The following is a 16,960-nucleotide window of genomic DNA, read 5'->3' on the forward strand; positions in this document are numbered from 1 at the left end:
AGACAAAATTTACACATCTATTTCTCTTCTTTGATGCTGCAATACACAAACTGAATGCAGAGACCAGAACTGCAGAAATCTCTATTTGAATTGTGACATGAATAATGAACTCTTGAAAAGCACATCTTCAACTGAATAGTCACATGCAAACTTACAAGTTGCCATGTTCTATAAGCTCCACCAGGTCAGCCACCAGTGCTTGGTACACTCTGAAAGTCAAAGCAAAGTGAGAGAGACAAACTTTACTCCACAATGCACACAAAATAAACTGAAAGGTACAGATGCATAGGTACATTACAGTAGATACAGAGTTTCTCTCATGTGTATTAAAGTGGCATATCCTACCTGTAAATTTCCATAATGAAGAACTCCCCTACACTTTCCCTGTTCAGTAATTGATAAAAAACTCATGGAGATATTGCCTCCTAAGAAAAACAAACGCATTGTACATCGTGTCCACAGTGAGATAGTAATAACTTATCCCCTGAAACTGGGTTAGTCCCTTTTTTTTTCATTTTATCACTGTGGTTCTTGATCATGAACTTGTGAAATAGTTTTACAAGTCCCAATTCGCAACATTTTATACATGCGAACTATATGGCATTTAAAGCACTTGGACATGGATGTATGCATCCCTACACACACAAAAAGAAATATACAAATACGATATGAAAGCAAATTGAACACCTTTGTAAATCACACGTCTGTGCCGTACAAATAAGTCTAATTCACCAGTACAGTTCATCTAGGTTTTCATTTGGATCTTATCTTGTATCAAAGAGCTTTTTAATGCTTGAAGCCTTTGGAAGCACATTTTCCCCCAAGGGACATTTCTGTTGGTGTCATCATTGTAACATATGCGTCTCTGCAAAACCGACAAGTCGGTTAGAATCACAGCGTGTAGTAGAAGTCCCTACCTCATGCTCTCACTATTCTCTTCCTGTAGTTTCTGGAGAGCTCCCACCCTCTGCTCCTTTGTGATCCCAACATCCATGCCCTGCACCAACTCCTGGGCCCTGCTGATGCTGCCATCAGACACCTGTGTGAGCGAGGTGCAAAGCATTCCGACAAACACTGTGAAATGCAACAATTGAGGTCCTTGCAGAGTGATCTTGAAAATTCACACAGCATATTTTTTCAGAACTCAGCCCAGTTTCCCACAATCCCTTCCATTGCCACTGTAACTTTGCTTGATGCTTGAATGGACTGTAGGCTATTATGCCAATAATTACGTCAGTAGCATACAATTCTGGTGCAAGTTCACATATATCTACATCTTCCGGAAACTTAACCATAATCAGAACTCCTCAACCTTACATACTCAACATGCAAATGACTTCTAAAACTAAGCTTTTCCAGAGATATAGTCTCAGTTTAAATATCACTTGTGAACTGCACTTGATCATGGAAAAAAAATATTGCCCCTTTCTCACTATTTCAATTTGAAAGCCACATAGTAACTTTGCAGAGCACTGAAAGTGTTCTTTTTGTCTTCATATCTTGAATAAGGTATTTGCACTGTTGCTTCTGACCCCCGCACTACTAATATTTGACCTTTGCAGTGAGGACGAACCTTGGATGTGATTGGCATGGAGTTGTAGACCTTGTTGATTTTGCAAGTGACCAGGCTCATGACCTTCATGATGGACGGCTTCTCGGAGTGACCAGCGTTGACCAGTGCCAGCCAGCAGTCTCGGAGGAGGGGCCAGGACCGTGGGCAGGCCATACTTCCATTCACGCCATACCCATACAGCAAGTAGAGTGCTCCCTGAGACAAATTGATTTACAATTCATGCCATTAGAAAATCTAGCTGTGTGAGCCAAGCTATTCTGTTTCTTTCTCAATAACACAAAAGCCTAAGTCACATTGTCTCATGAAATATGTGTACAATACATACTTTTGTGTAGTTTTGAGAAACTTACAAATACTGTAAGTTCTACAAAAGTTATGAGTCATATGTATTAAGATATGTATGTATATACCACCGCCATTTTCAAAAGTGTGGGGGGGGGGGGGCACTTCCGGGTTTCTTCAGCTGACAAGCAAAAAAAAAAAAAAAAAAAAAAAAAGGTCTTCAGCACAAAACAAAAGCCTTACCGCACTCACATTTCAAGGTTTCTATCTATTTCTTTCTAGTGCCACTTACGCAAAGTAGTGACACATTATGTATTCCTTTGTATGGTGCAAAAGAAAAGCCCCCGCCCTGTGCACATAGTATATGAATATGTGTGTACATTGTTTGTTTGACTTGTTTGTTGTTTCATTTGTTTCATATCAAAGTTACCTTGAACTGATGATGAGAGATGCTGGGCTCAGGCTTGAGGTTGGCCAGGATCTTAGGAAGGATGTGTGTGTAGGAGGAGACATAGTAGTCTGCTGACAGGAAGACAAAGTTCTGGGCCTTCTTGCGCACCTGTGCATTAATTGTAAGTAATAAAAAAACAACTACACCATAACATCAAACCCTCCACCATCACAACTAAATCAACAATTGACCGATGTAAAATGCATGCACAGTGCAGACAGTGCAACAAACTCTGAATTACAGGAAATGTAAAGATGGACTACGAATTCAATACATAAAAATGAGAACTATGCATTATTATAATTAAAGACATAGATATACTCTAAAAAAAAACCAGAGCAGCATGCAGAAAGTCAATATCTAAATCCTCTCATTTGATGTTACTTTGAGTGGCTGTCAAGCACGATTTTCATGCCTCTCCAAGAAATTCATATATGAACTCTAATCTCTGAGATATCTGATTGGATGAATACAAACACATGAACCGATAGCAACTTAAGAAGTTTGATGAGCGAAATGTTCACTTGATATTGAAAAGGAAACGATTTCAAGACTCCACAGAACATGCGTCCATGCTGTTGAGCCATCCATAAGAAAACTGGCTGCAATAACGGTTCCTGGCTCTTACCTCACTGTACCTGCTTGTGGCCAGTGCGAACAGATCTTCCTGGATTTGCTTGTCCAGCTCAGTGTAGACCAGCTTGCCCTGCACCAACATTCTCATCTCATGCTGAAGGCAAACCCGGTCGATGAGAAGCGCCCTCAAGTGCTTCTTCTTGCCATGTAACTGTTACAAGTTGCAGTTTAGAAGATGAAGACAAGTTTGGAAAAATACAGCATCATGTTGACAAGCTGCGAAGAAATTCTTTAATGTTGCTGCTGATTATCAAAAATTTGCAAATTACACTTTAGTGTAAACCCCCTAAAACTGCACACGCAGGAACATTCATGCACAGTAAAATTGGCTGTGTGAAGGATTAAGATGCAAAAAGTCAGAGCTTAGACAACTTTAGAAACAGGCTAATGATATCCTGCTGTAAGGTTATTTCCTTGTCAGGCAATGTGGCTATCAAGAGGTTGACTTGTCTTTTAAGCTTTGACTCACCCTGTCTTCCATGCCTTTCTTGATGATGAGGAAGCCTTTCCAGCGGTTGTCATAGTCCTTCTTCTCCGCACCTTGGTAGAACAGCAAGGAGTAATTGATCTGCAAGACACACACACAAAAAGAGAGATACAGAGTGTAAGTGTGTAAAAAAAAGCTTGTGGATAACACCTCACAAGGACCAGAGGTGTGTTGCAGATGCAGGAAAGAAACAAGGAAAAGTAGAAATTACGCGGTGCGTAATATATGTCCCCGCCGGAAGTAGCATTTAGTAGCAAAATGCACAATATAGGTAAAAAGATGAAGGTCAAAGGTCAAAGAAGTCAAAGGTCAAAATTCTATGTAGAAGTTTTGAAGCCCTCACCTAGTGCCATCACATAAAGCAAACGGAATCGAAATCGGGTTAGAAATGGCGAAGGAGTAGCATTTTGTAGGCAATGTGCAATATAGGTCAAAAATCAAGGTCAAAGGTCAAAGAAGTCAAAGGTCAAAATTCTGTGTAGAAGTTTTGAAGCCCTCACCTAGTGCCATCACTTAAAGCAAACGGAATTGAAATCGGGTTACAAATGGCAAAGGAGTAGCATTTTGTAGCAAAATGTACAATATAGGTCAAAAATCAAGGTCAAAGGTCAAAGAAGTCAAAGGTCAAAATTCTGTGTAGAAGTTTTGAAGCCCTCACCTAGTGCCATCACATAAAGCAAACGGAATCAAAATCGGGTTAGAAATGGCGAAGGAGTAGCATTTTGTAGGCAATGTGCAATATAGGTCAAAAATCAAGGTCAAAGGTCAAAGAAGTCAAAGGTCAAAATTCTGTGTTGAAGTTTTGAAGCCCTCACCTAGTGCCATCACTTAAAGCAAACGGAATTGAAATCGGGTTACAAATGGCAAAGGAGTAGCATTTTGTAGCAAAATGTACAATATAGGTCAAAAATCAAGGTCAAAGGTCAAAGAAGTCAAAGGTCAAAATTCTGTGTAGAAGTTTTGAAGCCCTCACCTAGTGCCATCATATAAAGCAAACGGAATCAAAATCGGGTTAGAAATGGCGAAGGAGTAGCATTTTGAAGCAAAATGTACAATATAGGTCAAAGGTCAAGGTCAAAGGTAACAATTGAAATTCTGTATAGAAGTTTCAAAGCTCCCATGTAGTGCTATCATATAAAGCAAACAGAATCAAAATTGGGTTAGAAATGACGAAGGAGTAGCATTTTGAACGTTTTGATCACACACGGACGCACACACGGACGGACACACGGACGGACGGACGGACGGACGGACACACGGACACACGGACACACGGACACACACACGTACGGAGCCCGTTTCATAGTCCCCTGCTCGAACTCGTTCGGCGGGGACAAAAAAGAGAAGAAAACACAACTCTAAAAACAATCGTGTGACTTCAAGGTTGGATGGAAACAGAGCAGTAGACACGCTACAGAAAGTTGTAGAGTCCATATACTCTCCCTACCTGTATTAAGTGGCAAATGCATTTGTTTGAACCCCCCCCCCCCCACCCCGAAAAGAAAAACCAATGGATACACACATGTAAGATATAATATCAATGTTTACAAATGCTATCATCCAAATAATTGGTAAAGTAAAGACATGATAAGGCATCACTATGAAACACATAGGGTAATAAACCATGGTTACATCAAACTACTGATAATAGTCCACATCACAGCACCGAACTTCATGAGAGGAGGACTCACGTTGATGATGAGAATCAGGGACTTGGTGTCATCTTCCCCCGTTGCTAGGAGATAAACCAACAGGTCATGCATCACCGATGCCAGCTCCTCCCTCAAACCTTTGAATAGATGATGCTTGTCTTCTGATCCTATCGTTTTCATCATCTCATAGAGAGGCACCTGGCTCTCCTCCCTGGATAGTCATTGGAAAAGAAACCACACCAACAAAAAAACAAGAGACCCGCGGGTCTAGCGCTCACCTGAGTATCGCAAGTTCACCTTTCACGCAGTCACTAATCTAAATTATTCACAGCTCTACCAAAATTTGACGAGGCATTCTCAAGTGGAAGATGAAAATGTACAATAAGGGCCCAATTTTTTCAAGATTCCTTAATTTGGGGGAATTGGGGCCCCCTGGGGCCCTCTGGGTGGGGCATGGTGCCCAGTTTGATAAATTGAGATCCTGACCACCTAGGGATGCTACCTGCCAAGTTTGACAAAAATCCATCATGAGGTTTTCAGGAAGAAGATGAAAATGTACAATTCAGGCCTCCATTTGGACCCTTCCAACCACCCCCCCCCCCCCCCCACCCCCAAGAGGGGCACCCCTGGATCTCCTATGAACAAACTTGAAACTACAGTCATTACTGTACTCACTCATAGTATTATCTCAGCTCTATAACTTCTGATTCTAGAGAAGATTTTTAAAGATTCCTTCATTTGGGGGGTTTGGGCCCCCTGGGGGCCCCCTGGGCGGGGCATGGTGCCCATTTTAACAACTTGAGATCCTAACCCCCTAGGGATGCTACCTGCCAAGTTTGGTGAAAATGGGTCATGGGGTTCTCAAGAAGAAGATAAAAATGTACAATTTAGGCCCCATTAGGACCCCTCCTCACCCCCACCCCCCCCCCCCCCCCCCCCACCCCCGGGTCCAAAGGGGGGCACCCCTGATTCTGCCATGAACAAACTTGAAACTACAGTCATCAATGTGCTAACTCATAGTATTAACCTAGCTCTATCACTTCTGGTTCTAGAGAAGAAGATTTTTGCGGATTCCTTAATTTTGGGGGGTTTGGGCCCCCTGGGGGCCCCCTGGGTGGGTCATGGTGCCCATTTTAACAAATGGAGTTCCTAGCCCCCTAGGGATGCTACCTGCCAAGTTTGGTGAAAATGGGTCATGGAGTTCTCAAGAAGAAGATGAAAATGTACAATTTAGGCCCCATTAGAATCCTTCCCCACCCCCCTCCCCTGGGTCCCAAGGGGGGCACCCCTGATTCTGCCATGAACAAACTTGAAACTACAGTCATCAATGTACTAACTCACATTATTAACTTAGCTCTATCACTTCTGGTTCTAGAGAAGAAGATTTTTACAGATTCCTTAATTTTGGGGGGTTTGGGCCCCCCTGGGGGCCCCCTGGGTGGGGCATGGTGCCCATTTTAACAAATTGAGTTCCTAACCCCCTAGGGATGCTACCTGCCAAGTTTGATGAAAATCGGTCTTGGGGTTTTCAAGAAGAAGATGAAAATGTAAAAAGTTTACGCACGACGCACGACGGACGACGCACGACGGACGACGGACGACGGACGACGGACGACGGACGACGGACGACGCACGACGCACGACGGACGACGGACGCCGGACGAAGGGCGATCGCAATAGCTCACTTGAGCCTTTGGCTCAGGTGAGCTAACAACACGCTGCTCATCTTAGAGAAGAAAGGTTTATCAAGTTACATGAAACACTTAATAACTACAACTATTGCCTACAGAATAGTGTATACATACTGTACGTGGCAGAGAAAAGGTTAACTGGTGGGAAGAACAAACAATCTGTAGCACTGAAAGGGAGAATTTGATCTTTGTATCAAAGTCAGACATCTGTGTGGTCCTGTGTATATGATGAATTATTTTTGTTTCAGTCACTCAAAATCTAAAATGATACATGTCTCATGAACAACTGAAGATTTTGGGAAAATTTCTGGTGTAGCATCAATTCTTCCACACTCCTTCAGAATGTGGTATACCCCCTGCAGGCCACATCAAGATAGTACAGGTCTACTCCTAGATTGAACTGTCTCCAGAGAACAAGATACCCGGGGGTCACACGCTCACCTGAGTATCGCAATTTCACCTTCCATGCATTCTTGCACACTCTTACCTGAGAACATTGGAAACTTAGGTCTGCATATATGGATCCCTCCCCCCCCCCCCTCAACTCCAGGGTGGGGGGGGGGGGGGGGGCAGGCAGCCCTGGATCTGCAATGAACAAACTTGGAACTAAAGTCACCAATGTACAAACTCATGGTATTAACTTTGCTTTATTATTTCTGGTTCTAGAGTAGAAGATTTTAAATATTCCCTAATGTGGGGGGGGGGGGAGGGGCCCTAGGGGCCCCCCAAGAGGGACACAGTGCCCATTTGAAAGAATTGAGATTCTATTCCCCTGGGGATGCTACCTGCTAAGTTTGGTAAAAATTCATGAGGTTTTCAAAAAGAAGATGAACATGTAGAGTACAATTCAGGCCCCATTAGGACCCATCCCCATCCCCTCTCCTGGGTCGCAAGGGGGGGGGGGGGCACCCCTGATTCCGCCAATCCCATGAACAATCTTGAAACTACAGTCATCAATGTACTAACTCATAGTATTATCCAAGCCCTATCACTTCTGGTTCTAGAGAAGATTTTTGAAGATTCCTTAATTTTAGGGGGTTTGGGCCCCCCTGGGGGCCCCCCAGGTGGGCTATGGTGCCCATTTGAAATCCTATCCCCCTCGGCATGCTACCTACCATACTAGGTGAAAATCAGACATGGGGATCTCAAAGTGAAGATGAAAATGTACAATTTAGGCCCCATTAGGACCCATCCAAACCCCCCTCCCCTGGGTCCCATGGGGGGCACCCCTGATTCCCCCATGAACAAACTTGAAACTACAGTTACTAAGCCCTATCACTTCTGGTTCTAGAGAAGAAGATTTTTGAAGATTCCTTAATTTTAGGGGGTTTGGGCCCCCCTGGGGCCCCCCAGGTGGGCCATGGTGCCCATTTGAACAAATTGAGATCCTATCCCCCTAGGGATGCTACCTGCCAAGTTTGGTGAAATCGGTCATGGGGTTCTCAAGAAGAAGATGAAAAGTGAAAAGTTTACGCACGCCGGACGAAGAGCGATCGCAATAGCTCACTTGAGCCTTCGGCTCAGGTGAGCTAAAAACTAGAAATGTCGCTACGGCGACTGGTATGCCTCCGCCATAATGCATGGTTCTCTTAATAGGTCTATAGTACAATGTCTTGACAATGTGTGATGACAGTTTCACACAATTGGCAAAATATTAAACTGACAGGTTTGCCACAAATGTGCTGAATGTTCACTTTCCTAGAACTAGGTTCAATTGGATAAAACGTCAGAGTGCAGGTATTTGGGGAACTGATGATTTTTACTTGACTTTTGACCCTTTTATAAGTTTATGCATTGAGTAATTTTCAAGGTATTGCGAAAAAGTATAACTTCAGTATCAAATGGTAAAACAGTATTATCTAAACCTGGCCTTTGACCTTTGACCTCACAGTTCCAAAGAGAATCACTGTTAGGTAGAACATGCCTAAATATGTAAGTTTCATGATGATACCTTGAGTTACTTTCAAGATATGGAGGGAAAAGTGCAATTTAGCACTTTCACTTGACCTTTGACCTTTTGACCTTTGACCTTTTGGCCAAAAACTTCCCACAGAATATATATTGGGTAATACATGCATACATCAAGTTTTAAAAAAAATCCTTCAGGCATTGCATAAATATAAGGAAAGTAGTGATATTTTGAGGAGTTGACCTTGACCTTTGACCCCCTGACCTTTGACCCATGACCCCCAACTTCCCTAGATAATCACTGCCCATCAGTACATGCATATATACTAAGTTCCATGAAGATACCTTGAACCATTTGCGAGATATGGAGAAAAACATGAAATTTCAACCTTTTTTTTCACAAAATAACCTGTGACTTTTGACCTTGTGACCCTAAAATCCAAACAAAGTATTATCCCCCCAGGATATACCCTCATACCAAGTTTGATGTAAAACCACCACACGGTTCTTGAGATATCGACAAAAACAAAACGGGACCGACATACAGACGTACGGACGGACGGACGGACGTACGTACGGACGGACGGACGTCCCGAAAACATAATGCCTCCAGCCACTTCGTTGGCGGAGGCATAAAAAAGGAAAACATGGAATGTTCAAGGAATACCATGTTGGTATCCATCATATCTTATCAACCATGTATTATAAACTTATTGGAAGACAATAATTGCTTGCTTCATTTGTAAATGGCTTATTACAGTAAGGAGTCCCATAGTGTTTCCTCTGTCATTAAAACTAAATGATGTAAGATGTGTCCTGGTTTCTCTAGCATAGGGTCACTACCGAAACTTTTCAGAGTTTGGCCAGAAAGGATCCTGCTCATATTTGTTGAGGCTCATTCAATGCTTTTTTGAAGAAGAAAGGTCACCAGACTAAAACAAGTCATCAGCTTACATGTCTGGTTCGTGGTATCCCCGCCACCTTGGAATGACGGCTCCGGCTCCCAACAGTGTGCTGGACACAATGATGAGGCTCTGCAGCAGCTTCTCTCTTTAAAAAGAAGAGAGAGAAAAAAATAAAACCAGTGACAGACACATAAAACTATACAAATAGTCACTGATATGGCTACATGAATTGTCATATTTGCTACTGTTTTCTGTTTTCTTTCTTTGTAGTGAAGGTGACAGTTCTACAATTTAAAATAGTGATTAATTAATTCATCTGGTTATAATGTCTCGAACTGCAAAATCTCATAATGACGATGTAGCACATAAGACTACAATCACATTTCAAGGACAGCAGTTCTACAACATATCTTAGTCTGTTTCTATCTCGCATTCAGCATATTGAAAACACTTCAGCATACTGGCTGTCGTGTATCAACCCTCACCAATTGCAAAAAAATTTTCTCCGAAGATGATGTTTGGTGTCAGAACACAAGATCATCATTATTCAAACCCCTTAGAAACATTAAAAAAACAAAAGATGCTACAGGAGTCTGTGTTTTGCTTGTCTGACATTCTAAGCAGCTCCCACTCAGCTAAAAACAAAACCGTCCATTTGTATTACATAAAATGGTAGATATCGATCCATTCCATTTCATATGTTCATGAATTAAGTTGTAGTTTGAGGTAAGCAATCAAATTTCCTGTTAAAATGTCACTTATGTTAAAGAATATGGGAAATTATTATTAGCATAATAAAAGACAAAAATATGCTTTACACTTGGGAAAAATTGAGTCTAATCTGTCATGACAAAGCACTCTGTTGAGATTGCCGGAATGAAAACTTCTTCCCTTCCAGAAAAGCGGAGAAAATGGGATACTGTACCTGCTCATGACTTCACCCTTGGTGTAGTCTTGGAGTTTCTTGATCTCAGGTCGCAAGAAGGTATCTAGGATATCCTTGATACAGGTCACCCCCTCCTCCGATGGCTGATGCCACTTTACGTCCAAGTTGTGGATGTCACCTGGCTTGCCCCAGTCCTGTCGAATACATCAAAACAACCCAAAGTTAGGCTGGTGTACACTACAAGAGTTGTGGTGTTAAATATGAAACATTATTCATGGGACCTACCTCTTGGATATGTGTAGGCTTAACTCAGAAAGGTACGTTAATTTTCCCTCTCTCTCTCTCTCATTCTTGAAATGTATGTAAATCGCTCGAGAACTACTACTGGTGAATATTCCTTGACATGGATTCATTTGCAGAAAGATGTTGCCCAAGTTTTCATGACTAACATCTACTCATTTCTAGAATTGCTGTTATAAATTCTGAGTTCAAATAAGAACATAGTATATGGAGAGTCTGTTCTCATGTGACTAGGGTATTGCTTCTGTCCTTTGAATGCAAGTTGTATACGTGTACATTTACACATCACAAATGTGTTTGGAAAATCTTTCTCACATTTGCAAACTTTGTGTCTGTGTGTGTGTGCTTGGGCATCTGTTTGTGTGTGCAGTTGTATGTGTGTGTGTGTGTGTGTGTGTGTGTGTGTGTGTGTGTGTGTGTGTGTGTGTGTGTGTGTGTGTGTGAGTGTGTGATATGATAGAGGTGTATCCATGTCCTACCCTGATTGGCAGGTACTCTGTCAGTGGCCGGTCGAAGCCTTTTGCCACGCTGCAGAACTCCCTGGGGTAGGAGAGGGACATGGCCCGTAGCCAGTTCTTGAGTAGCTGGCAGGCGAGGTCGTAGCCTGCCTTGCACGTCACATGAAGGGTAGCCTTCAGAACCGACATCAGCGTGTCTTTGTAGACCAGCACAGCCTCGCTCGGAACTCGGATGACCTAACAAACACAACAGAATATTGGGAACATCACAACATGTCACAGTCTGCAGTTCTAAAGTGCAAGAAAAGTTTTTTTTTTTTTTAAATTAACATTTACCATAAGATATTCTATTATTCATACAGATATAATACAGCACATTCTCAAAAATCCCTGCATATTTTGAGTTATCTTTCAATCTTTCAAATGAAATTTCGACTGTGCACTCTGTAACATTCTGAGTTGACATGATGGAATCAACCCCCCCCCCATCCCCCAACGTAAAAAAGAACAGGAAGGAATGTGCTTTCTCATCACTTGGGACAACTGCATTGGTAAGTACATCACACAATTATGAGAATCTCTTGAATATCTTCAATACGTCGTGCACAGTCATGAAGAAAGCATGATGGCCTATTGCTCAAATAATATTGGTGGCTAAAATGAATGCCAGTAATCATTGAGCCCTGTCCTCCAAGGCTGCTCTCACCTCCCCCAGGACCTGAAGGTTGAAGAGAATCTCCTTGTCCAGCTCCTCTTCCTCCTGTACCTCCTCCGACGTGAAGGCATCCAGGATCTTCTGGCTGCAGTGTGGCACAAACTTCTTCAGGGTGTACGCTGGGTCCACCTGATAGAGAAAGAGGCATAGAACCATGAGCATGATGAGTTCCAGGAGAACATCTTGGTCTACACTGGCAATGATTCCCTGCCCTTGTTTAAAGATTTTAAAAAAAAAAAATCTTCTTGTCGTATAGTTCTACAAAGTGATAGAGCCATACACTTGGGCTTCAGCAACATGTTGCTCATCTCTTCCTAAGCTGCTACTGTTCAATGATTGCATGCCTTTGAGTTTTGGAAAATATATATATTTTTTTTTTCAAAAGAACATTCCAAACATTAATGTCTCATTTTCCAAAATCACAGATGAAATGACAAGTGCATTAATGAATGACACAATATTTCCTCGATGGATTGTGGTGCAATACTGCAGGAAAGAAGAAATGTGATGGTCACTGGTGAAGGAAACATTAATGAATACGAGCTACCAGACAAAATCCTCAAGCTTTGGACAAAGCCATCAAAAAAGAAAGAGTCAGCAGACAGCAAACGAACCTTTGCTGCAGCTCGGCACATGTTGGCAATGATCTTTCCCGACACCTTGGTTTCCAGGATTGATGTTGACACGTAGCGGAACAGACGATCAACTGTGGCCTGGACAGGAGAGGACACAAAATGGAATCATTCAACTATCACAAACCATAGAATCACAAACATTACAATACATTTTTTAAAATTTAATTTAGTAATACTTTCACAGAAAAATTTTTATGAGACAATAATACAAAGAGTTGAAGCCAACAGTCAGATTGACATCAAACATACCTCAGTGGTTGCTGATGTACTGACAACACAAAAGGAATATTATCATTACCATCTGCTACCTGCTTGTATAAAATGAAAATGATATCTTTGAAATCTGGTTTCAGGAGGGTTAACTGCCACTTTCTTGTTACACAATGAGACTTGCCATGAACCACTCAAATACCAAGTGCTTGTTTTGTGTTGTCAAAATTCAAGGTTCTAAATAGGGAGAGATTACTGGCAAAAATAACCACAGTCCGGACTTAACAGAATTCCTAAATTTTTCACCTTGTAGATCTGGGGTGAACTCTGGGAGCAGATGGTGCAGAAAGTGGACGAGAGGCCAATGTCCACCATGGTCTCCTGGTGATTGGCTCGCTCCTGGTCATTGTCCTGGCTACGGGTGTGCATGATGGAGCAGGCCTCAATCAGGTTAAAGCACCTAAAGAGCATTGGGAATAAAATACAAGACGACATTTGTTCACTCTTAGTATGTGTTTTACCACCACATCAAGATTCTTTGGTAAAAAATCTAATGCAATTTTCATCACATCATTCAAATATCACACAAATATTGACAATGCAAGTACAACAGATCTACTTACAAATCTTTGTGAAAATCCCTGAAGGAGTTTTCCAACAAGAAACAGTTCAAGGAAATTCAAGATGACAATGAATGATGAATCATTCTAGAAACACTGGGTTCAGTGTCTACATAACACTACATTCAAATTGTAAAGTCATCACTACAAAAAAGTAGCTGAAGCACTACCAACACAAGAAAAATGAAAATAATGAATAACAGAAGATCAGACTTTCTTCTCACTGGAAAAAATGGAAAGCAGAGTGATGTAAAATATGTTTACTTGACACGAAATGAAATTTAATCTGATGATATCCGAGGAAGGGAGTGTGGGATGGGCTTAAAAAAGAGAGACCTGTATCACTTGTAACAATTTTGGAAGCATGGCCTCACATATTCAACATGCAAATAACACAGTATTTCCTGCACCAACACCCTAAAGGATGAGGCCTGGTTCTTATCGGGAGACCACTACATTAGGGTCTGGGTATATCATCAGAGAGAGTGGGATGCATACCTGTCCATGAAGAGGAGCACAAAATCCTCAAAGGTGGCCGTGGCCGAGCAGAGGTCCCTCTCCTGCTCCGTGAGGTCCTCTCTGACGAGGGGGGCCTCGGAGCAGTCCACCAGGGGCACCATTACGGTGAAGGTTGAGATCGCTTGGAGGGTCACCTGGGAGGCAGGATGAAATGGGGGCGGGAGATCAGATTAGAGCAGGAATATGGTTGGGGGGTACTGAAAAGGTGTAGGGGATTCCGTGAAAGGGCACAGGATTTGGTGGCACAGGAAAAGACAAGTTTGGTGTATGTATGACAGCCTATATGCTGTGCCATGGGGAATTAAATGTATGTTTTGTTTTCGTAACTTTTCATAAAACAGAATATTGTTTGCAAAATAAACCTATGTGCAATGTAGGCACTGGACCAATCAATGCTGTGAAACTGTGTATGCATGTATATCAGCAGATTAAACTACATAGTACGATAGTTAAAAGAATTGTACAGTCTTGATAGCTTAACAATGTGATTTTTTTTTTCTATTTAAAACTAGTTTTTGTATAAATGGAAAGAAAATCCCATGCCGGATTTGTTAAAACATTGACCCTACAGTCAGCCGTAACATCTCAATAAACTTACAGATGCAAGATATACCTGCTGGACACTTTTTACTCATTCTGTGCAGTAACAATGAGAAGAAACAAACACATATAGCACATCCTTCAGTATATCTCTAAGGCTCATGGCTGCTATGTCATACAACTGATAAGGATGTTAAGACCCATTCATACATAAAACTTCACAAAACATTGTACATTATTTGTATTCACAGATCTTCTCAAGTTTTGGTCTTATACCTGACATTTTTTGTTTTTGTTTGTTTGTTTGTTAGTTTGCTTGTTTTGTCATAATGCAGCCACTTACCATACACTTGGCAAAGTCATTGGGGTCAATGCCCGGCAGAATGGCATGAAGGAGGGGCAACAGGTGGGTGGGGCCATCAGGTAGCCACTTGCCTCCCTTGAGCATGGTGCCAGCCACGGCCACCACACAGCTGACTGTGGCTATCAGCTGGTGGGGCTCGGTCAGTGTGTCCAGGGCCTTGTACGTCCTGTCAGGACACAAAAAATTTGAGGCCATTCTGTATGAAACTTTGCGAATCAAAATAATCTTCTGTTGAATATCAACCAACATGGAAATGCCACAGATTTCAAAGCTTGTAAAAAATACCTCTCAAAACTTTACAAAAAAATTGCACAATGACTACCAATACTTCATTGTATTCATTACTTAAGCACAATATTACTATTAAAGAAATGATGCCAACACATTGGTAAATCTAACAATAATATGATATACAGTTGCTGATATTTCTTGAGAGAGAGATATATACACACACAAAGACAGACAGACAGACAGACAGACAGACAAACAGACCGAGAAAAAAAAAGAGAAAGAGAAAAACATTTTGGTTCTAAGATTTACTTTTCCAGAAGAGGTGGTACGACAAGCTCCGGCCGCAGGAGAGCCAGGTTGTGGAGTGCCGAGGCGGCGTCCCGGTGGCCCATCTTGCTGTACATGGCCAGGAAGACTGGTGCCTTGATGGTGTCTACAAACGCTGTGATGTCCTCATCTGTGATCTTGTGACTGTCTGGTATAGGGTGCTGCCATGATGGCTTCTTGTACCTCTCTCTGTGGGACGCCAACAAATGAAATCAACTTCATTACAGGTCACATGATATATCAAATCATGCTGCATAGTGGCAGCTATAGATGAGGTTCCAATTATGTCATCAAGCCATGGCTCAACTAGCTCAGGGGCAAAAACTGTGTATGGGGGCCTCCATACGCCTGGGCAAGCACGTAAACATTACATCCCACGTCCCATGCAATTTTATCAGGCTAGCCAGGCAGGCAGATACCCGGTATGCAGTATGTGTACCTCACACTACACTATGTGTTTAGTACACACATGATTTGTTTTTGCCCCTCAAGCAACATGTTTTTTTCTGTCATGCAATCTTGTCTATAGAGACATCTGGTGGACATAAAACCACAGAGGATCATAATCAATTTTTGTTTTCTTCTATGTACATGTTTAATCACGATGAATGATGAAAACTGGTTCATCGCACACACACAAATCTTCTCTCTACAACCAGCGAGACTTCATTTTGTTCTTTTACTTGACGAGAAGATTGTGCAATCAAAGATAGAGTTAATTGAAATAGAAGAGTATTTCAACAGTACAAAAAGCAGAGTTAATCTCAGAGTTTTGCTCGAGTTCTTAGCACTGACTTAAAACCACGAATTCCACAAATGAGAGAAGAATCAATTGGTACATAAAAGGAGTAATTGGTGAAGTGATGGGCTACAGACCAAAGTTTCTGCTACCTTCACAAAGGCACTGCATGACACATCCATACACAAATCTACAGCAATGGAACCCCACAGAATAAAACAATCACTCTACCTGTTCACTCTCTTCACAAAGGCATTGGCAAGATGAAAAAGCATTCTCTGAAGGTTGAACTGTGTAGAGAAAGAAAGCAAAGATGTGTAACCATTTCTTCATCATTACTTCTTCATAGAACAATGACAGCTTCTGATCTGGGTACTGGTATTTGTCTTGGCACAAATATGTAAAAGTTACATATATCTCTACAAAACAAAAATAACATTATCTCTTTAAACAGTTTTATTGTTAGCTCTGTCCATTCTTCAACACTAAGTTGTAGACATGGCATATTCATCCATCCTTCATAAGACTGTGGTGGTATTACGGTCTAAATGATGATAAGAGAAATTTTACTATACCTAATCCTTTGAAATGGAGTATGCACTGTGTGTTTTTCATTAAATAAGTACACAGCAAATGCCTTTACCTCCAGAGAAATCAGGGCAATGTTAGGTCAAGAAATGGTCACAGCCACAGAGTGGGGGTAAAAAGCTGAGATGTATTGAGTCTTTAATGCAGTGTGATGAGAAAAACAAGGGAAGAACAAATGGCAAGTGTCTTTCAGCGACAGATTGTTGACCTTTTTTTTGTAAAGGTAACTGAGAATATTTTTAA

At 41.7% G+C, this 16,960-nt stretch overlaps 1 protein-coding gene across 1 annotated transcript in view; it reads right to left on the bottom strand.

Annotated features, from left to right (window-relative positions):
* LOC139737194 (proteasome activator complex subunit 4-like) overlaps positions 1-16,960 on the bottom strand; it is a 43,611-nt gene that overhangs the window by 13,320 nt on the left and 13,331 nt on the right. The window contains exons 10-26 of the mRNA XM_071647871.1: positions 16,361-16,419; positions 15,373-15,579; positions 14,812-14,998; positions 13,908-14,062; positions 13,096-13,249; positions 12,559-12,657; positions 11,936-12,073; positions 11,251-11,466; positions 10,511-10,665; positions 9,635-9,730; positions 5,121-5,292; positions 3,412-3,510; positions 2,935-3,093; positions 2,286-2,414; positions 1,574-1,768; positions 918-1,039; positions 156-209 (exon numbers count right to left, since the gene is read on the bottom strand). Of these exons, the coding sequence (XP_071503972.1) occupies positions 156-209; positions 918-1,039; positions 1,574-1,768; positions 2,286-2,414; positions 2,935-3,093; positions 3,412-3,510; positions 5,121-5,292; positions 9,635-9,730; positions 10,511-10,665; positions 11,251-11,466; positions 11,936-12,073; positions 12,559-12,657; positions 13,096-13,249; positions 13,908-14,062; positions 14,812-14,998; positions 15,373-15,579; positions 16,361-16,419 (2,396 nt within the window). The remainder of the gene's footprint in view (positions 1-155; positions 210-917; positions 1,040-1,573; positions 1,769-2,285; positions 2,415-2,934; positions 3,094-3,411; positions 3,511-5,120; positions 5,293-9,634; positions 9,731-10,510; positions 10,666-11,250; positions 11,467-11,935; positions 12,074-12,558; positions 12,658-13,095; positions 13,250-13,907; positions 14,063-14,811; positions 14,999-15,372; positions 15,580-16,360; positions 16,420-16,960) is intronic.

Source organism: Diadema antillarum, unplaced genomic scaffold (assembly GCF_040938485.1).
Source record: "Diadema antillarum isolate AM-2024a unplaced genomic scaffold, OU_Dant_1.0 seq00000685_RagTag, whole genome shotgun sequence".
Lineage (NCBI taxonomy): Eukaryota > Metazoa > Echinodermata > Echinoidea > Diadematoida > Diadematidae > Diadema > Diadema antillarum.